The following is a 22,305-nucleotide window of genomic DNA, read 5'->3' on the forward strand; positions in this document are numbered from 1 at the left end:
GTCTCCTCATAGCAGCCTGGGTACATAAAACGGGCTTTGTGTACCATCTAAAGTCTCTCTGCAGCAGTGGTGGGTCTAAAGATTACGCTTTGGGAGACAGACTAAATGAATGAAGGCATGAGTGGATGCTGATTCTATGAAAGGCTCCGGGACTGAAGACACAAGAAAGGAATCATTCCATAAGGGAAACCAAAATGCAAAGCGGAGGCCTCCACCAGCGGGATGAACTTGGTTCCCTACAGAAGCAGAGCCTGACAAGCGCCCAGAAGCAGAAGGCGGCTACTGAGGTCTGGTCTGCAGCCGGGAGGCTCGGACGCACTCGCCCCGGCCCCGCCGGCCTCCCACCTCCGGGGGCGCGCGCGGGGACGAGCTCGCAGCGACGCGCTCCGAGGCGGCAGCGCGCCCGGCCTCGCTGGCGCTTCCGGTAGCGGCGGAGGCGGCGCCGAGTGGGACCGGGGAGCGGCGGCCGGGGGGAAGCGGTGAGTCGCGGGTGGCGGGCCGAGCCGCTGGGTGCACAACGCGCGGGAGCCCGGCGGGGCGCGCAGGCTGGGGCGCGGTCCGAGGGCCCGCGGCGAGCTGCAGGGAGAGCAGGAGGGCAGAAGCCCATTCTCAGGACTGGGGTGCCGCGGGCTGGGGTCCTCCTACACCTTGGGGACCCCCCTCGTGATGCTGCCGGGCTGCTCCCCGCTTCCAGCATCCCGAGGCCCTGGCGCCCCTGGAGTCCGCCGGTGGAGTGGGTCTCGCCCCCCAGTGGGTGGGGGCTCCTCTGTCCACGCCCACGAGCACCCTGCTGAGCTGTCCCCAGCGCACCCTGACGAAATTGTCGCGAGAGCACCCAAGATGGCTGCCGTGGGGACACTCCACCCCGGGGTGGGCGTGAGCGACCGCCAGGTGACCGCGTGGCGCAGACCCCTGTGCCTTTCAGCATCCTAGTTTCTGGCGAAAAGCGAGGCCTGGGAGATAGGACTGCCTGGCCTCTACCTGGGAACTCAGTCTAGTAGCAGATGTGCTACTGGCCCCGTGCACACCTTGCATTTCTGTCTCCTCTCGTGATCCCCACGTGGCAAAGGGCTCTAACGTTCCTACAATGGCAATAACCTCAGTACCTACTGAGTCTGTGCCAGATGGGATAGGTCCCTTTATTTTTACATTCTTCCAGCCCTGTGATGTCCTTGCCATTCTCTCTGTAATTCTGATGGAAAACGGAGAGGCTGGGCAGAGAGGTTGAATAATCTACCCAAGGTCACACAACTGGCATCCCTAAACCAAGGCCATCAGAGTAGCAGCTTAAATGCTACAGCCTGCAGGGTGTTTTCCAGTGCCATGCTGTCCAAATTCCCTCACACAGGCACACCTTTGTTACATTGCACCTGTTTTGTTTTGTTTTTTCTCTTTAACAGCATTTGTTGTTAGTTGAAATAAATAGCATTCACTTGTTTTATTCTCTCCTTGTGAATAGGACCTGGGTGTATCTTGCTTAACCTACTCCCCAACCCTAGCCAAGCAATTGCTTCCACCAGGTAGATCCCAATCAAGATTTGTATGAAACAGCCAGCTCTGCTTGACTTAGTCTGGGCACTTACCAGTCCATAGATCAAAGCCTTCTGATCCCCCAAGGTGTTCTTTTACCTTCTCATCATTCCATTCCCTCTTCTGCTTGCTTTCTAGCTTTTGACCTGAATCCTGGATTCTCTTTCTTTTCCCTGCCTGTCCCTGTTTTATTGAACTGCTTTCATATTCCAAGCATTGTAATACTGTAGGTGCTGGAGGGGAGCAGGGGTGAATTGAGGGGGCTCTGCACAAAGATTTGAAGTACAAGAGGAAACTATCCAGCAAAATGAATGAAGCCCCTGCCAAGAAGTTCTGGGATCTTAAACAGTTTTAGGACTTTAGGGGCCTCCTTGTAAAACTGATGATATTTGGGGAGCAGAATCTGTCAGTTCCCGTCCAGCTCAATATAAAATTCCATTATAGCAAGAGGTAATCTATATTTTGTAGATTTTTAGCCCACATGGTTGTTCAGGAAAGGGATAAGATCTATGGTTGCAATTGTCAGAGAGAAGTCTGCATAGCAATGGGTGGCCAAGATTAAGGATTTTGTAAAATCTTGAGAGTGCTCTTAATTTTCTGAAAATTTTACAAAATCCCATGGAGGTGAAACCAACTGGGAGAGAAGCTCTCTTTTCCCTATTCTTACTTCTGCAAACAAAGCTGAGAGGACACACAAGGCAGCAGTGACCCTTCAGGCAGGTCCACTGTCCAACTTCATTGTTCTCGAATACCTTAGAATAAAATAAGACATCTGCCTACGTCCTGCTGTGCAGTAGTGATGAAATGCATTTAATTGTAATATAATCGTGGGTGGTTTCAACTTTGACTTGTGGTAGAAGGTAAGAAATCAATAGTAGTAACTTTTTTATGGCTATTGTTTTGGGAATAAAACATTTTAAGATAGTACACATACACATTAAGTCTATATATCATATATATATATATATATATATATATATATATATATCCCTTGTGCTTAATTATGCAAAGTTCAGAGTTGAATGTTTAGTTAGCTACTGTTAATTTGTAAAATGATTTTATGGACTTGGGTATGTATAATCTGCAAGTTGATTCTTGTAAGTGGGCGGTAAAACATTCTACTCAGTGTATCCTACATTTTATAGTTTGGTAGTGTTTTATTATGTTTATAGATGGATGTCACCTCAAGAATTGGGGTTGCAAATGATTGACCTTTTGAAGGTTTTGAACTTCACCTGGCCTAAGATGTTGCTTAAGCAACCCAAGAGCGAAGCTGATCTTGAGGACTGGGATGAGAACAGTGATGTGTTGCCGTGGGAGGGGTTTAGCGTTAATGAAAGGGTGGACTCTATATGAGTGTTAGGGAGCACAGGCACAGTGGCAGTCATCCTCAATTCTAGATGGGAAGAGTATGCAAAATGCACACCTGTTGCTAAGTGGAAATGTTCTTTGAAAGAATCTAATTCTTCACGGGAATTCCCCTTTTTTGTCATTAAAATTTGATGTTTTACATGGCCACACCCATAATAAAGAAATGCTTGTTGCAGACAATTGACCAAAAGCCAAAGAGAAGTTAATAAACTGCTTTTTGGGCTGTTTGAGTCAGTGTAACTGTCCATGGCTGGCACTGCCTCTGACCTCTAGAGGACCACAAGTGTGGTACAGAGTCACAGAATTGCCACTTCCAGGCTGAGTCATTAAGTTTGGAACTTAATTTCTTTGAATAATTGTAAAATAGAGGGAGATATCTTAGAAGCTATAATGAGGATTTAGCAATCTAGGACAGTGGAAGCCCAGTGTCTGGGACTCACTGGGCACTCGGTCACATCCACAGGACAGTAAATAACAGTGGCTCCAGTGGGCTGCTTTGCAACTGTCCAGCCCCAGCTGAGGAAGCTGAGAGAGACCCTATCTAAATTCCTTTGCGGCACAGCAGTTTTAACCAACAGGGAATCCCAGTTTAGTAACAGTGATCGTTTTTAATCTAGCCAGGGTAAGAGGCCATTGTTACTAATTTTCTGAGAAAGCACATTTCCTACTATCTGTGTTCTGTGGAATTTCAGAAAATTCTTTTCTAGTAGGCAAACTTTTTCTTTATATGTAGCCAGAAGTTTGCAGTGCAAAAAAATTATTTTTCTTAGACCTTTCTCATCGTGTTCTGCGGGAAGCCAGGGTAGCCAAACTCCATCTTTTCCATCCCTGCTGCCAGTGGCTACATTTAAGGGCAAGAACACAGCTAATGAGAACAGGAATTGCACTCCCCGCTTGTTCAGAATCATCTGTCTGTATTGGGAACTAGGGGCCTCCACCGTACATTTCATAAAGATTTTAAAGACTTCTGTTTACTTCTACTTGGTAAACAGTACCAACTCTGTGATCCAATCCTTATCACCATGTTATTGATGAGAAATGGAGGATCAGGATTATAACTTTCCGAGGAATATACCCTCAGAGGGATTGGGAGAACCAAGACTCGGCCCTAGATAATGTTCATTTAAATCCTTTACCTATTCCAGGGGTTGCAGAGTAAATTCTCAGAATAGGTCACAGGGCGGGAACCTGCCAGGGAAAACAGGCCCAGATAGGATTCCGTGGGGTCACTGAGGTATTTATGCTGCCACAAGAATCTTCTTTTAACTTGCAGGGTACTTGTGCTTATTTATTTTGTGTTTTTGTATTCTTTCAATATCGTATCTCCCAAACTTACCTGGTGTAATCATTAATCATTCATTTTCCATTCACTTCCTTTATTAATACATGTTTGTAAGACATAATGTTCACAGGTTTGTCAGCAGTTGGTGTGTGTACATAACACATCTTCATTCCTTTTTATACCCTTTCCTTTGCTCCCCCCTACCCCCGCATCCATTTCCTGACCCTTTCCTTTTTGGGGCAGGTAGAGGGGATGCTTGTTCTATTTCTTATATAAAGTTTGTCCATTTACTTAACATACTAAGTTCCTTTTTTCAGTCCTCTTTCCTTCCTGTTCCCTCCATTTCTTAATAACCTTCCCCTTTGAGAAAGATGTGTCCCCTACTTCCCATTATTTAGCTTTTATTTTGCTCTTTATTTGTGCTTTGGGTTTCTCGTGTAAGAGAAACCTTGTGATAATATTTAAGCTTGTGTGCCTGGCTTATTTAACTTAACGTGATCTCAAGGTACATCCACTTTCCTAAACATGCCTTAAACTTATCCTTCGTTAGGGCCGAGTACTACTCCATTGTATATAAATACCATGTATTTTTCATTCATTTGTTGATAAGCATATAGACACATAAGGTTTAGCTATTATGAATAGTACTGCCATAACATTTTTATATATGTTTCCCTGTAAGGTGATGTCTTCAACTCTTTCAGGAAGATACTGTACCTAGAAGGGGAAGTGCTAAGTCAAATGGAATTTTTAGTTTTAAGTTTTTGAGGAATCTCCACACTGATTTCCATGGTGGTTATGCTAGCTTACATTCCCACTAACAAGATAGGGATTCTTTTACCCTCCAGCCTCACTAGCATTTCTTATTGTTTGATTTCTTAGTAATGGCCATTCTTTGTGGGATAAGATGGAATTTCAGTGTTGCCCTAATTTGCATTTCTCTAATGGCGAGTGATGTTGAGTATTTCTTCATGTATTTCTCGGCCATTTGTACTTCTGTGAAGTGTCTGTTCATTTCACTCACCCATTTCTTGATTGAATCTTCTATTAGAGGGTGTGGTGGATTGAAAACTGGTAGTCAATTTAAACGCCAGTGAACTGAATCAGTGTGGTACTGAATATAGATGGCCCACCTCAGGACTGCTGCCAGCATAAAAAGGAGATCTAGAGAGGAAGAGTAGCATTGTGGGTTCTCCTAGTTGGTGCTGTGGTTTAGTTCTGTTGGTTCTTTTGGAGCTGTTGGTTCTTCTGGAGGAGCTTGTCATGCTGGCTTCCCTGATAGGCCCTCAGCTGTAATCATCAGGATCTCAGGACCTTGTCACTGAGAATGGCTGTGGCTCACTTTGAGGAGCTCTGGTCCTTACTCTGAGCATCGCTTGTCACTCCAGAGGGGAACATGTGTGCTATTCAGTCTCCTGGAGAATCTTGTAATGGTGGCTTCCTATGTAAACTCGCCTGTTCTCATCATCGGAGGAGCTCAGAACCTCTTTGTCGCTGTGGTACTTTTTGAGGAAGCTCTAGCTCTTACTTTAAGCATTGCTGCCTGTCTTCAATATAAAACCCTCAGCCTACTAGCACAGATCCTTCACTCTGCTGGCACAGACTTGCTAGCTTCCACTGCTGACCTTGGGGCCTTCCCTGCGCAGATCCATGAAATATTCTTAGGTAAGACCATTGTCGTGGGCTCTAGGGAGGCACTGTCATGGCCATAGGTCTTCAGCTGAACTCATGCAGGTTGTTTCTGTGGGATCTAGGCTCTCAGCTGGATTGTCTAGGTCTTCAGCGGTGAACAGATTTCCTGCCCTTTCTTTGTATTTGATTCCTTGAGTGATCATTATAAATAACACTATAAATTATGTGTCCTATATGTAATTGTTCTCCTTATAATCTCTGACTATAGCGGAGACAGGGAAGGGAGGTCTAATTTTTTTGAGTTCTTTATAACTATAGATACTAGTCCTCTGTCTGAGGAACAGCTGTCAAATATTTTTTCTCCATTCAGTAGGTTGTCTTTTCACTCTGGTGATTGTTTTCCTTGCTGTGAAGAAGATTTTTAATTTCATATGATCACATTTATTGACTCTCAGTACAGTACTATTGCTTGTGTAACTAGCATTCTGTTCAGAAAGTTCTTACCTATAATCATGATTCCAAGAATTTCATATATTTTGTCTTTCAGCAGGATGATTTTGTTCTAACATCTAGTTCTTTGATCCATTTTTATTTTAATTTAGTGTACAGGGAAAGCTAATGTGACCTGAGGCAATCTTTTGCATGTGGATAGCCAATTTTCCCAAAACCATTAATTACAGAAACTGTTTTTTCTCCAGTATAAGTTTTTTACTCTTTTGTCAAAGATAAGGTAGCTGAGTATGCAGGAGTTGTAGCTGCATCCTCTCTTCCGTTCCATTGATCTGGTGTGTTTTGTGCCACTACCATGCTGTTTTTATCTCAGCAGCTTTGTAATATAACTTCATTATATTGAAGATTGTATTGCCTCCTCCTTTGCTCCTGTTGCCCAGGATTACTTTTGCAATTCTGAGTCTCTTCTGGTCCTGTGGGAATCTGGGATTATTTCTCCAGTTTCTATAAAGAATACTGGAATTTTGATTGGGATTACATTAAATCTGTGTATCAATTTTGGAAGTATAACCGTTTTGACTATATTGATTCTGAGTATCCAGGAACAGATGTTATCTTTCCCTTTTCTGAACTCTTTGAGTTCCTTTTTCAGAGTACTGTAGTTTTTATTATAGGTCTTTCACATCTTAGCTGGGGTAATTGGTCATAGGGTATTCTCTGTATACTTAAAAAATCTAATTCCTCTCAGCTCTACTGAATCAGATTCTCAAAAGACGCTTTCCCAGCCGCTTGTTAAGGGTATAGGAGTCCCAGAGCCTCGCGACCTAGTTTCACTTTTTGGCACTACCCCAAACTTGAGCAATTTAAGAATGGCCCCCCTGTAATACATAGAGATGATGATTGTTACAAGACCTAAGTTGGACAAGGAAAACTGTTAGAGTAAACCGTTAATGTATGTGAATGGTTTTTAGTGGGCAGAGTTCTAACTGTGTTGATAAAGAAATGTGGAACATGTAATTATATGATCTCCACATAGTTGAAAGAGCCAGAATTTGAACTTAGACCTGTTGCTTCCACAAGCACAGATTAATAATTACCACCCAGTAATAGCTCTCCTGTTACCGGGACCAGGAATGGCCTTTCCTGGTCCTCGTCACAGTCCAGGAAGTTTGTATTTGTGATCCCATGGGAAAGTTAGTGGAATTCTAGTGAGTTTATTCCAGTCTACCACCTCCAGTGCCACACGTGGGAAGAATAAAAACACTAAGGCATGTTTGTAGTTGTGGGGAGCCAAGTGTGTCCTAAGTGCAGCTAGAATGATGGATAACTGGAACAAAGGCCTTGACCCAGGGCCAAACCACAGTATTATTAATTTGTGAGAGGGGAGTGGCTCGGCGAAGAGTGACTGTAGAGTGTGAGGACTACATGAGAGCTGTGAGCTGGGCCAAGTAAGACGCCTGAGATCACCTTGGCAATATGCAGAGAGAAGAATATGCAGAACAAGTCATCCACATAATACAGTCAAGGTGGTATCTAGTACTGCAGCTCTGATGTGTAATTTTGTATGCCCTGGAAAGTCATAGCCTCTTATCTCAAGGCTGAATCCTGGCCCACAGCATGGATCATGGCTCTCCTTACCACCTGACTCACACAACTTTATGGGAGCACTGAGCAGAGCAGCACTGACCTGTCACCTTGCTTCAAATTCTACACCTTGGCTAGGCTGATTTGCATTGCTTAAAGCCAATTAAAGAGATAAGGGAAAGTCCTAGCCAGCTCTGTATACATCAGTATATGCAAATAGCTCCAAGTTTAGCCAAAATGGAGATAATTGCTGTTCTTTCAAGGAGAACTCTCCTTGAAAGAGTATGGTCCTCCATACAATCCTATATACCTTTCCCTCTCTCGGTCCTCCCAAGAATTCTAAGTTATACCAGGTGACCAAAGTTAAGGGAGTGTGTTGTAGAGCCGGGAACACAAGTTAAGCTAACCCACCATTTCAGTCAGCCTACTTGGGAGATGCTTGATTGCAGCAGATTTCATCAGTCATGCAGACATATGTGTGTTGGGAAACATCTCAGGACCTTGGTGTTGGGAATGGTTTAACGCCCTTGCATAACTGTGAGCTACTTGTATGGCATCAGGCAAAGTGATATCCCAAAAGAGAGATAGCCATGCCCTCACAGAAATGTCCATGAAGACAGTTTGAAATAAGGTGGACAGCTAACATTTCCAGCAGGCCTGTGATATAAAATGTATCAGAACTATATAGAATATTTGTCATGCCATTCATTTTCAACTTTCATGATACAGAGTTCTCATAAATTTCAAAGCAAGTTTAGTCTATTAATATGATGGATATTTTTGAGAGATGTGTGCAGGTTTGAACACCAGAGCCATTCATATGCCAGCCTTTAATATGATTATTTACCCACGATAGTAACCTAAAAACTAATTTTGAGATTTCATCAGCAGAGTTGGATGATGTCCATACATGATAAGTTTTAATGTGAAAGGTATATATAGGTATGTTTGGGGAAATTAATTTAGGCTGTATGTCACTAGAACATGTTTGTTTTCAACTTTATTATATATGAATATCTTTCCAAACACAAGCGCAGGCCAATGATAGACCTCTAACAGATATGGAATTAATTAAATTTGTTTTTGAATAAGTGAATAGAAAGATACTGAGAAATTCATCTTGATGAGGCTCCATGAGTCTGTTTGTCCAAAATCTTAGCTAAGAGATGAAACTTTACCAGACTTTTTTCTAATGGATCCTTTCTGTCCTCTTTGAAGCCTTGTTTCACGTATATAATATATAAGATAATCTGTGTACAGATTATCAGTGCTGTACTTACTACTGGAATGCAGAATAGTACTGTACTTACTACTGGTTTCAAATAGCTGATATTCCTAGTTCACTGTGAGAATGTCTTAAACAGTAAAGGTTAGTGGGCAAATAACTTCAAATCACTTTACTTCTTAATGAAAGTGGTGTCAGCCAAGCACAGAAACTTTTAAAATTCTACTTTTTTTGTCTCACACAAAATTGTACATTTTCTTTTAAAATCAGTCCTGAAAAAGATTCTGAAGTCAGAACTCACATCTCAGATGATCAAGCCTCACTGAGGAAGACTTCTAAGTCCAAATTAACACCTCATTCAGTCAGACATCAGGGAGTTACAGTTCAGCTGCTTAAATACATAGGTCTCTGTTGCAGAGTTGGATAACTTCGGTTACTTCCCTACACACCCTATTTCATTGGTCCTTCAGACCATAAAAAAAAATGAATTCTTGGAGTATCAGCAGTCTGACAGCATGATGTGTAAGCCATAACCTTTGTGACTGATGGGCTGCAGTTCCTAGTGAATACCCACTCTGGTCACTCTTCACCTGTCTGTCTGTGATAGACTGTGGTACATTGTCATCTCTTACAGTCTCAATGTCTGGCGATATCATTTCAGTGTTTTTACTTAACTACCTGTCATGGTTTATGTCAATGGCCCCCAAGCCTCATGCAATCATGGGCATGACCAAATCTAGTGTTTGTGATTGGTTCGTTGTCAGTGCTTGGAATAATGGTGAGAATGTTTCACCTAGCCAGGGTGGAGCCAGGATGTGGTGTAATGACGGGAAGAAGATGTGTCTCTCTCTCTCTGTCTTGCCAGTTCACGCCTGGCTGTTTGTGGCAGCTATGAATGGCAGCCCTGCCATGCCACTCTGTCTTGGAGCCAGATGAGTATAAATTGAAACCTCCAAGCACTGTAAGAAATAAACCTTCCCTTCCTTCATTTTGGGTGTTGGGTATTTTGTCCCAGCAAGGAATAAAAAGTAACTAAGACAGAATCTAGTACCAGAGGAGTAGGGTTGTTGACTATACCTGACCATGTGATTTGAGAGCGTTTGGAAATGGCTTGTGGGCAGAGTTTGGAAAGGCTTAGAGATGTCGCCTGAATGATTAGAGCTGGAACAGCTTAGACTGTTCTGTAGAGAAGACTCTGGTCAGAGCTCAGGAGACCAGAAGTCAGATAGAAAGCTTGTTGGTAAAGACCAGGCTCAGGAGGTTTCTACTGGAAAGAAGGACTGCATTGATTGTTGGACTCCAGTTGATGTATGTTATGGCTTGGTAGAAAGTTTGTCTGCATTTTGCTTGTGTCCAGAGACTTTGCCTGAGACTAAGGGCGGTGTGTCAAGGGTGGTGGACTGATTAATCTGGGAGTAGAAATTTCAAGGCAGCCAAATGTTGAGGCTGTGGCATGGGTATTGTTTGGGCTTTTAGGGAGATTTATGTTGCAAATCAAGAGCAAAGAGCCCAGCAGGATATTTAAAATGATGTGAGTTTGGCCAGAAGGAAAACTCCCGTAAAACTGTGGACTGTGAAGATGGAGCTGAGACTTTGATTGCAGAGAAGGAACAGAGAAATAAAAAAAATAGCCAGGGGGCACCCACGAATCAGCAGATCTCCATCTTTTGACACCTCAAAACTGCAAAAGTGAAAGACTTTGCTCAAAGGAGAAAGCTGCAGAGCACTATGCCCCAGAATGGCAGCAGAGGCCATATGAAGTCCAAAATGGTGGCAGCCTTACGAGGTTCCAAAATGACAGTAGTCATATAAGATTCCAAAATGGTAGCAGCCACACCAGGTTCCAAAACAGCAGAAGCATAGAGAAGCTCTCCCTCAGTCAGGTTCAGAGGGCTCAACAATCTAAGCACTTGAACCCTACAGCCAAGAGAGAGAAAAACCTGGCTACTGCTCCAGCTTGCAGCAAACCTTGGCAGCATCCACATGGCACTGATTTTAGGTGTAAGGAAAATGAACAAATTCTGAGGGTAAGACAGCTTCCACCTCAATTGCAAAAGACCTGGAAGGCCAAGTAATGTGCCCCTGAGAGGGCAATATATAAAAATGTAAGGGTAAAGCCAGAGATGTAGTGGAGACCCTAGAAGTTTGGAAAAGCCAGGAACATTGATCATCCAAGAAGAGCTGCAAAAACTGAGCAGGAAGGGCCTAAGAGCGATGTGATGGGAGTTAAAATCACTGGAGGTGCTATGGGGGTGGAATCACCCAAGCATTTTGGAGCTTGCAATCAAATTGCTTCAAATGTTGAGCATGGAACTCTAGGACTTAATGTTCACCCTGCTGGATGTTGGACTTGCTTTGTTTCCATACTTTGTATTCGCCTGTTTGTAACTTTTGGAATGGTAATGTTTATCTTGTGCCTTTGCATTTTGGAAATGTTTAACCTTGTTTCATTTGTACAGGGGGTTACAGTTAAAGAGTTTGTCATAGATCTTGAGGAGACTTGGCACTTGTACTTTTCAGAGATGCTGAAACTGCTAAGACTTTGTCTACTCTTGGAGATGGATTAAATGTGTTTTGTATAAACAATGAGCATGAGTCCTTGGGGGCCAGGAATAGAATGTCATGATTTATGTCAGTGGCCCCCCCAAACCTCATGCAATTATGTATGCAACCAAATCTAAGGTTTGTGATTGGTTTGTTGTCTAGTGCTTGGAATGGTAGTGTGAGTGTTTTACCCACCCACGAGTGGAGCCAGGATGTGATGTAATGTAATGGCAGGAAGAAGGTGTGTTTCTCTCTCTTGCTGGTTCGCACCTTGCTGTTTGTGGCAGCTATGAATGGCAGTCATGCCCTGCTATCCTACCTTGGAACCAGCTGAGTATGGATTGAAATCTCCAAGCACTGTAAGAAATAAACCTTTCCTTCCTTCATTTTGGGTATTGGGTATTTTGTCCCAGCAAGGAGTAAAAAGTAACTAAGACACTACCAAAGCATCAAGTAGACATGGCAAAGAGAATATTCTCCCCCACTGACTATCTCCTATATCTCCATGGCATCTTTCACTTGCTTGATGCATTAGGAAGCTGATGAACTTCCACATCCTTCAGCGTTCTTTGACATTGTGTGTAATTTGTTGTGTGCATTTGATCTTCTATCCCCTGAGGTATGGCATTTTTCATTATTTTTGCTTTATTTGCAGTTAGGCAGTATATATATATATATATATATATAGTCCTCTAAGATCGTCTTTTGAACTGTTCATGGCATCATTGTATGCACAGTATCTATGTAGAGTTTTGCAACATACTCTCTTCCTCTAGCGTAAGCAGCACAAATTCATAGTTAAAATACATCCATTGTAAAATAGTCACCATTCATTATCACAGACACCGTCAGAACCTTCTGACTTAAATCAGGAAGTTAAAAGAGGTGCTTAAGAACACTTCTCTGCTAAGATATTTGATCTTGCCTGGATTAAATCTTCAGGACAAGTCCAGAGACCACATTTCATGAGATAACTGCTCTTTATGCATTAAACCCAACAGAGAGATCAGAGAACTTGTCTATTTCCTTTACCCTCATTCTACCACCACAACCTTGCTTCCTTCTCAAGAAAGTGCTCGTGGCATTCCCAGCCCAGACCAACTCTCAGTACCAGGCATACAAGTTGGATATCTCCACAGCACATTTCCCTGCCTCTCCCAGCTGCAGGTTTCCTGGGTATCTTGCCACCTGCCAACTTATTGTCAATCCACGTGTGGCTACTCACCACTTAAAAGCCAATGCTCAAGAGACAAGATTTGGTGGGAAGAAGATGAGTTTTAATCAAGGGCCAGTGTCCTTGGAAGGTGAGAGGTCATTGCCTGAAAAGCCCCAGTTAAAGGGAAAGAAAGAGCTTCTGTGGGGAAGGAAATGAGGAGCAGGAGCAGGAGCCAGTACAGAGGAAGGCTTCTTACTGAGCAGCATTTTCATCGTCCTGGACATGTGTCTTCTTTTTTTGCTCTAGTGGGAACATTGCAATCAACCTTGACCTACTGGGAATAATTATAAATGTATTACTTTGCTGCAAGTTAAATATTGTAGCAGTGTACAAGCTTTATGTTAGTTAATGCACAAAATTAAAGAATATGAAGGGCCATTTCATATTCTGATGTTATCTGAAGGTCACCAGATGTTCTGGGGTCTGCCAATCTAAAGGAAGATTATTTAGTGGTACCATTTTCATTCAGAGGTGGCTTTTCTTTACAATTTGGAATGCTGGGAAACAGGAGAAGAGGCAGCTCTGCTGAGAACAGTTCCTAAAAGAACAGCCACTGTTACAAGGCACTGGGTGCTCAGGGTGCTGCAGTCTGTACACAGGCAGGTGGAATGGGGTATACAAGGTGCATAAGTCCCAGCCTTGCTTCAGTGGCCCCTCCGGTGCCTGCTGCGCATTGCAAAGCACAGCTCCCAGCCCTGTGTGCACTGCTCAGTCCCATTGATTTTAATGTGCAATAGAAAATATTTCAAAAATTTAGGAATACTGGGTATAAAAACTCACCAATTCATTTGGAGTAGAGAAAATAAAAGCTATTCATGTGCTCACAGGTGGAAGTCTAATTGATACATAGAAATATATAGTTGTTAAAATTTTATCTAGTGTGTGATCAGCTCTTTTGTATGTGAATATGGCATTTCTCCATTACTCCGTTGGTTTTGTTTTTGTTTTTGTATTTTTTTCTTTGTTTTTTTTTTTCTGGGACCTTGGGAACATAGCTCATCAAGCTGTGATCAGCTGGTATGTACAGCTTTGGAATCTCTTTTAAGTAGGGGAAACGATGCTGTATTAATTCCTATTGCTACTGTAACAAATTACCACAAATTGAGTAACCAAAAATAACACAGATTTATTCTCTCTGAAGGTCGGATATCTAACACGAGTATCGCTCCTTCCACAGGAGAGTCCTTGCCTTCCCTTCTCCAGCCCCGAGAGGCTGCCTGCGGCCCTTCACTGTTGACCTGGCATCACTCCAAGCCCCACTTGTCCTCTTTTCTGTCCTTCTGGTCCTTGTGGTTACAGTGGGCCCCTCTGAATCAGACTAAGCTCCCCATTTTAGGATCCTTAACATAATCAGCAAAATCTTTTTACCATGTAAAGCAGCATTTTCTCAGTTTCGAGGGACTAGAGTGAGCACATTTGGGGGTCCTTATTCTGCCCACCATACGTACGAGACCATCAATGGGATTTTTCAGTGCCTTTTCAGGTGGGCTTATCCTGGAGTGTAAAGATCAGCAGTTGGGGTCAAGCTCTTCTGCTTCCTCCCTTGCTGGATGGATAAGGAAGGGTCATGAATAACATCTCACAGTCTTTTCTCTTCTAAAAAATGTAGATAGTATGTTTAAAACATACATTTGTCATGAACACCAAGGCAGTATTTTGGCACTGGAACACACTAAGAGCTTACACTATTAGGGCATCTAGCCCAATTCCTTGAATGTAGTAGAAACTCCCTAATTTTGGGATTCCTTGCTCATCTTTCACGTTTTCCTTGTTAAGATACTTTTTTGAGGCCTTTTCATCATTGTTCTGGTTAACTTGTACCATAGATTTGCTATAAAATTGCTATAGACCAAAAACTTCATAATGTAGTAGATGTCTTTATTGAAAGGAAAATAAACCCTAAAAAATATTCATGCTCTATAGACATTGATTGATTGCACCCTTGAGAAAAAAAATTAACTAAGAGAGACAGTGGATAGAAAGAATGATTCTGCCAGCTGATGGGCTACAGTCCATTGGGTTCCCATGCACTGACAGGCCACCTATGCTAGTTACTTCTTTCCCCTGGACCTCAGTTTCCACATCCACATCATGAACACATTTGATGGTTCATTTGTAAGATCCTATGCAACTATATAATTTTTATTTTATAAAGTAACCACATACTAAAGTGAGGTCATTATCAGGTCCTGATAATCCCCAATCTCCCAAACAAGTGTACAGCAAAGGCTTACCCTTACAATAAAATGAGACAAGTGGTATAATTTTAGGATTCCAGGAGGGTCAAAATCCTTCAGCTGAGCTTGAGACTCTGAGGGCTAAGACAAAGACTTCTCTGGACCGCCCGTATTTATTAGGTCCAAAACAAAGGGTGGGGAAAGTGCAAGAAATGAGCAGGACCATGGGAGTCACTTCAAAGACTTCTCCAAGTAGTAAATTATGTCAATTTAGGAGAACCATCTTATCTCTAGGGTGACATTTATGGTAGGAGTGGACTGCAGGAATTAGATTCCTTCAGCTGCAGTCCTAATTAGTGTTGGAGCCAAGGTGTCCTTAGCTGTGACCTTATCACAGGCCACTACAGGCCTCAGCCAGGATTAGTGATTCACAGAGGTTCACTTACTATGAATCAACTTCTGTCTCCAGGCAAGGGGCCTAGGCCTAGGACAGACTCACAGATAAACGTAGAAAGCAATTAGTTAATTTTAAATACTGCTCCGTGTGGCTTCGTAGTGGTCTCTAACCGTCATATCGGTGACAACTTAGCCCCAGTGTTGGATTGACTTAACAAATGGGAGATTGTTTTGTTACTAAAAATGCAGGAGCTATAAAAGCTACATTTGAATTTTTATCTTTGATTATTTATGTTAAATGTGAAGAAATAGTGACAGAACTAAAAGAGTAGAAAAACTGCTCAGTGCTCAATTTTCTGAGGAAAGTAGATACCGAATACAGTCTAGGGAACATAACAGTTTGAGGTGGGTACAGGTGGAACCTGAGATAGATGTAGGGAGGAATGGCTCTCAGCTCTGTGTATGACCCTATCCAGGGGCCCTTCAGGCCCAGGTCCACGCCCAGAGCACTTGCACAGCTTCTTGCCCTGCTTATGCCATCCCCACTGGATCAGACTTTAAAGAAGAGGTAGTACTTGTCTCTGTAAAGAGCTCTCTTGGGTGGCTTTTGATGTATACTGTTGGTTCGAACCATTGATCTATGCCAAGTGGCTTTGCAGGGATAAATAGTTCCCCCAAAGAGGGGTTGTGCAATGCATTATGCAGTCTCCCTGCTACTTGCTATCGCCAGTGCTTAGCACTTTTAGAATTTGCAGAAATAACTACCTTTGGCATGTCTTTCTCTCCTTCATCAACCCCTAGAGAGTTAAGTCCCCACCTCTTTACTACCCCAAAATAAGATTAAGCAATTATCAAAGCTTCTTTTGAACAAGCAAGCTACAAATGCTTACCTCCTGTCTTCTGAGACACCCCACTTCCCAGGTTTGCTCCCCACTGCCTACGCCATCTTTGTGTCCGTTTCATCTTTTCTGACTTCTGCATCCCACGCCTTGGATCTCTCTTCTCCTTACAGTGTACTCTCCTGGAGATTTCATCCCGTCTTCCTGGTTCTTATTCCAATCTCTGAGCTGCAATCACTGAGCTGACAGCCTCCAGACCACCCCTTTCCTCTGAACTCTAGACCCTCATGTCTCACTGCCTCCTGGACAGCACCACTTGAGTCTCCATTAGGCTTCTCCAGTTTAAGATGTCAACACTTCAAATTCCTATTTTTCCCTGAACTACAGAACTTTCTGTTTCTGTAGTTCGTGTCTTACTTTCTCGTTGTCTGTCTCTCTCTTTCTCACATGACTTTCAGTTTGTCCCTTGTGGTTGTTCTTTGAAGACACGAGAACATTTCTACCTTAGGGTTCTCGCTATGTCTGCTCGCTCTCTCTGGATTCCTCTTGTCCTCTACTCGTGTGATTCAGCTCCTCTTTCCTTCTGGTCTTGCTCCAGCTTTGTTTTCTCAATGAAGCCTGCTCTGACTACCCTATTTTGAAATGCAGTCCATAGTATTCATGATCCTTTGTATCACCTTGCTTTTTATTCTTCCTCAAACCATTTACTGCCTTCCAACATAATGAATAACTTACTTACCTCTTGCATTTTTATTTCTTGTTTCCTCTTTTACCTGCCAGGCTAATGTCTGCTTGCCATGGCAGGAATTTTTATCTGCCTAGTTCACTGAGACCAATAATAGGGTCAGGTAGTTGGTATCAGTGAGTAATTGCTAAAGATAAAAGCATTTTTAGATCTTGGGTTGGGAGAGTGTGTTAAGAGTTTTGCTGGAAAGAATTTCTTATGTTTTTTATTTAAACTAAGCTCTACCAACAGGAAGGAATTATATCCTTGATGTTTCCAGAAATAGATGAAGATATATGAAGTTGTCTTACTGTTTAGTGTTCATTTCATGACACTTACGAGGAATCTTTTTATTTTTATTTATTTATTGTATTTTTGAGATACGGTCTCACTATGCAGTTTAGGCTGGTCTTGAACTCACAGTGATTCTCCTGCCTCAGCTTTCTGAGTGCTAGAACGACAGGCATGCACCACAATGCCTGGCCAGAGGAAGCAAATTGTGAATTATATACATAGGTGTAACTTCAACATGTGACCCAGTTGGGCCAAAATATGAACTGCTTGTTATAAGTCTACATTGTGGTTAAATTATTAAAATAAGCACTAAAACGTTTATAATAGTTGGCCAGAATCATTTAATATCGCTAAATCCAATAATAAAAATTGGGGACTTTAATTCTAATTTTTTTTCATTACATTTCTCTGAAAAAACATATTTTACAAAAATACTGACTTGTGATGGGTTTTTGTTTTTTGTGGCACTAGGGATAGAATCCATGGCCTTTACACCAAGCTGTATCCCCAGCCCATTGTTATTCTGAGACAGGATCCTGCTAAGTCACTGAGCTGCCACAGCTGGCATTGAATTTGACAGTCAGCTATCTTGACCTGCCACAGTACTAAGGTTTACAAGCATATACCACTGTGTCCAGCTCATGATAGGCTTCAAAAATTAGAAAAACTTAAGAGAAGCTCAGTAGAGTGGTACATGATTCCAGCATCCTAGGGAAGCCGAGACAGGAGGATCCCAGGCTTAAGGTGAGCTTGGACAATTTAATGAGATCATTGTCTCAAAATACAAAAGAAAGAAAACAAAAAAGGAAAAACCATTCAAGACATCCATCACATATAGCTTGAGAAGCACTAGTCGAACGGATCTCAAACTTTTAAGATGCCAAAAATACTTATTCCTTGATTTTCAGATTGGCTTTTCTCATATGGTTATCAACTTTATCCTGTTTTCCAAGCACTGTTGTCAAATAACCATCATCCTGAAACAGACATGAAAACAAGTCAGAGCAGATCTGCTAGAGTTGAGACAAGCTTAGGGCTTGGAGGGGCCAGGTCATTGCCTAACAATCACTGAGGTGGTCTCTGGGCACAAGTCTAAAAACCACCACTCTCCTCTGTATAAACTGAAGTCTTCGTTTTTCTTTTTGTCTGGTGTATAGGTAATATAATTGATGTATTCTAATTCAAAATTTAAGCATTTTTCCACATAGCCTTTTGATAACTGTGGTTTTGTTTTCTATGGTTTCAGTTAACCATAGTTGAATATGGCCCAAAATATTAAATGGAAAATTAGGCAAACAAGAAAATGTTTTAAAAGTGACCATATTCACATAATTTTTCTTACAGTATATAGTTGCTTTCTTCACTGATTGTTGTTCATCTGTTGCTGTGCCTAAAGTTTGAATTAAGCTTTATCATAAGCATGCTTGTATACGGGGAAATGTAATGTATATAGAGTTCAATACTGCCCATGGTTTCAGGTCAACCTTGGAATGCATTCTCGTCAGATAAAGGGGAAGCTGCTATACCATATTTCTTGTATCCCTGGACTTAACATGCGCACATTTGATTTGTCGTGATTTGAAGTTTGAGTATGTCTTATCATAATCCAGTCAGCCAAGATAAGCAGGGCAAACCTGTCACCCACTAAAGTTATATTTGTCACAGTAAGGAAGCTTACCTGGCAGAGGAACCGAAGGAAGAGATAGGTCTGCAGTAGTAGGACGGACAGTGGTGGAGCTTGGGGCATTCAATGATGCAGTGTTTTCATGGGCTCAAAGCAGGTCAGTGCTTAGAAGTTTGGCTGTGAAGTAGACCCACATTCTCATCTCCCTGGAAACTGTGAAGTTAAGATAGGATGCGGAATATTGTGGTCCAAAATTCCTTAAGATGAAACTACCACTTTATTATAATCCCAATATTAAATATTTTAATCCCTTATTATAATCCTTTATCTTGTCCTCCTTGGGGTCCAGAAAGTTTACATTTGTAATCCCATTGAAACATTATTGGAATCCCAGCAAGTTAATTCCAATCTAACACCTCCAATGCAACCCATGGCAAAATAAAGACACTTAGACATACTTAAATTTAGGGGCAACCAAGGGGTCTGAATCCAGTCCAGGTGAGGATACATGGAACAGAGGTCTTGATCTGAGGCCTCCCCCTGAATTTATCTCGTGAATAAATGGAGTGGGTTGAGGATGAGTGACAGTGAGGATGACAGGAATTATGTGAGTCAGATGAGCTGAGCTGGCCAGGCAGAGAGCAAGCACCTCTGCAGTATTCAGGGAGAAGGGTATGCAGAGAGACCAGTCTGCATAACTCGGTTAGGAAAGCATTTGAATGGTTTTAGGAAGCTGTTACTTCAGTTTCTGCTATGTAACATTTTGTGCTCTGGGAAGTCAGCCTCTTATCTTATGGTTTGAACCCACTTGATATTCCTGGGGCTATTTGGCTCTACCATCCTGCTGTGCTCAAACATTTCTAGAAAAGATGATGCAGGGAAAGAGGAAGCTGTCAGCTGGCCTCAAGGATTACATATCAGTACCTTGGCTAGCCTAGTTGCATTGCTTAGAGCTAATTACAGGCAAAGGAAATAGCATAGCGAGCTCCGTACATACATGGAGACAGGGTTCAGTTTAATGATTGCTGAAGCAGTTGTGCATTCAAGGCAAGTCACCCAGGTCATCTCCTACACCAGACCTACTCCTCTCTGGACTAGAAAAGCTAGTGTCCCCTTCAATGTCAGAGGAAGGGTGTCGTTTTCTTCTTGTGATTTCAAACAGCAATATTTCTGACCACCTAGGATTATAGAGAACAGTGGATGATAAACAGTGGCTGTCATGACACTTAAAAGCTTGAGAAAAATGTGGTTTCCCCTAAACTTTGCAGCTGACTTTATCTTGTTATCCCAGTCTGCTTTATCATTTGCAGAGCCGATTTTTACTTTGTCTTTTTCTGTTTAGGTGTTTCACTTACACTAAGAGTCCACATATCTTTGGGCCTAACCAACATGTTCAACTTTAGTCTGGTGGTTAATTGAAGATATTGATAAACTACAGGTTACAAATGTGTCTCATCTTAACACATCTAAGAACATATAAACCACGAAAGGAGTAATTTAATGAAAATTGACCTGGAAAAGAAAGCTATGACTAGGACTGATATTAGAAATGGAAGTAAAGGAAACAAGTCCAAGAACAAAAAATAGTTTGAAGTCTTCATAGTGATTAGGTTTGACGATATTGCAACATCCTTCATAGAGATCAAGTCCAAGAAAATCATCAGATATGAGGAAAAAGATTTGTAGACAAGGACACAGGATTATATACACTGGTGCAAAAATGAAATAACGTGAAAGTTGAAAGTGTCATTATATATCCAAAATGAACATTTAATGCCACAGAGGATATTCATAAAATAAATGCAAAGAAGATAATCAGGGGCTAGGGGTTTAGCTCGGCGGCATAAGCGCCTGCCTTGAAAGCAGGCAGTCGTCAGTTCGATCCCCAGTACCGATAAAAAGGAAAAAGACAAAAAAAAAGAAGATAATCAAATAGAGTATAACATCAAATTATTTTTTAATTATTTGATAGTACACATAGAAAATGCTTGCAAGGAAATACTGCAATTAAGGAAATACTGGGATTAACTTGCTAGGAACATTAACAGTGGTTTCCTCAGAGTGGCTGGATGGTGGCAGATTTTGCTTCTTTATTCCTTATTTTCTATAATACACTTGATTTTTGAAAATACTACAATAAGCATGTATTACAACACTATAATGCAGTTCTAAAATAAGCATATGTTAGAGAAAGAAATTAATTATTATAGGGAAAAAGTAATGGCTATGACTCAGAAAATGGACATTTTATGAGAAAAATTATATGCTATAGTGTTGTTCCTATTCGTGAGGCCGTCAGAATGTGTTTCTTCCTCTATGTTGTAGTAAATCAAGGGACGTAATTTATAACTTTGATTAGTGGATTATATGCCAGGCAAGACTGAATGAATATGAGTCTGAATCTTTTGTGAATTGTATAATTTTTATTATTGATTCCTTTTTCTGCATCACTATTTTGTCTCGTAGGAGTAATAAACTGTAGATCAAAATGCAGCAGTAATTTAACGTTTGTTGTTTCACTCAGAAAAATGGGTTCAAATTTACAGATTTTAGCTTTGTTTTAAAAATTTTTTTTTGGTTTTTCTTTTTTTTTTTATTAGTATATATTGTGATATAGAATAAGTACATTCACTATGAGGAATTGGTACAGTATTGCACTTGATTCTTTTTTACCTCTCCCCTTCCTACCTAATCCCACCTCCACAATATCTGTTCCTGCCATGCATCTTTTAATTGGTTTCTCATTAAAGAGAAAACACAATATTTTGCTTCCTGCATCTGATTTGTTTCACTTTGTATTATGGTCTCAAGGTGCACCCGTTTTTCTGAGTGACTCTAAAGCTATTATTATTGATGCTACTTTAAAACTTTATATTTCTGCTTTTTCTAAGGTATGCTTAGAATTCCAACAAGTAAGGAATGAGGTGAAATATATGGAAAACTGTTGAAATGTTGTTAAGATGCATTGAGATTAATAGCCGGCTTTGATTTTGTTCATTTTCTGCCACTTGGAGCAAAATTATATTTACAAATAGGAAGAGCATATAAATCTTTGCTTAAAGGAGAGATAGCACGATGTTACCCAGAGCTGTCTGTGTGCCTCTCTGCAGTCCGCAAAGATGTCTGGGGAGCTGCCACTGAACATTAACATCAAGGAGCCTCGATGGGATCAAAGCACTTTCGTGGGACGAGCCAACCATTTCTTCACTGTGACTGACCCCAGAAACATTCTGTTAACAAACGAACAACTAGAGAATGCCAGAAAAATAATACATGATTACAGGTAACTTTAATAGTTATGTTTTTTTACTTCATATATGAACAGATCATCATGTTTGTCTTATAATTTTTAAACCTTTGCTTGGTGATTTTTCATTTTTTGGCAATGAATTTTTTTTTTCTTATCAAGAAAAGAAC

The 22,305-nt window shown here is 41.5% G+C and overlaps 1 protein-coding gene across 3 annotated transcripts in view; it reads left to right on the forward strand.

The window, feature by feature from the left end:
- The first annotated feature begins 340 nt into the window (after positions 1-340).
- Positions 341-22,305, forward strand: part of Sfxn1 (sideroflexin 1) — a 57,203-nt gene continuing 35,238 nt past the window's right edge. For 2 of the 3 annotated variants that reach the window (XM_013156200.3, XM_003473224.5), the window contains exons 1-2: positions 341-479; positions 21,999-22,171. In XM_013156200.3, coding sequence (XP_013011654.1) covers positions 22,008-22,171 — 164 coding nt within the window. In that variant the 5' untranslated portion in view covers positions 341-479; positions 21,999-22,007. Of the gene's footprint in view, positions 480-21,998; positions 22,172-22,305 lie in introns of those variants that run through there. The other variant, XM_063230806.1, reaches the window with a different exon arrangement.

This window comes from Cavia porcellus, unplaced genomic scaffold (assembly GCF_034190915.1).
Source record: "Cavia porcellus strain 051 isolate PalLab524CR breed Dunkin Hartley unplaced genomic scaffold, mCavPor4.1 scaffold_19, whole genome shotgun sequence".
NCBI classification, from domain to species: domain Eukaryota; kingdom Metazoa; phylum Chordata; class Mammalia; order Rodentia; family Caviidae; genus Cavia; species Cavia porcellus.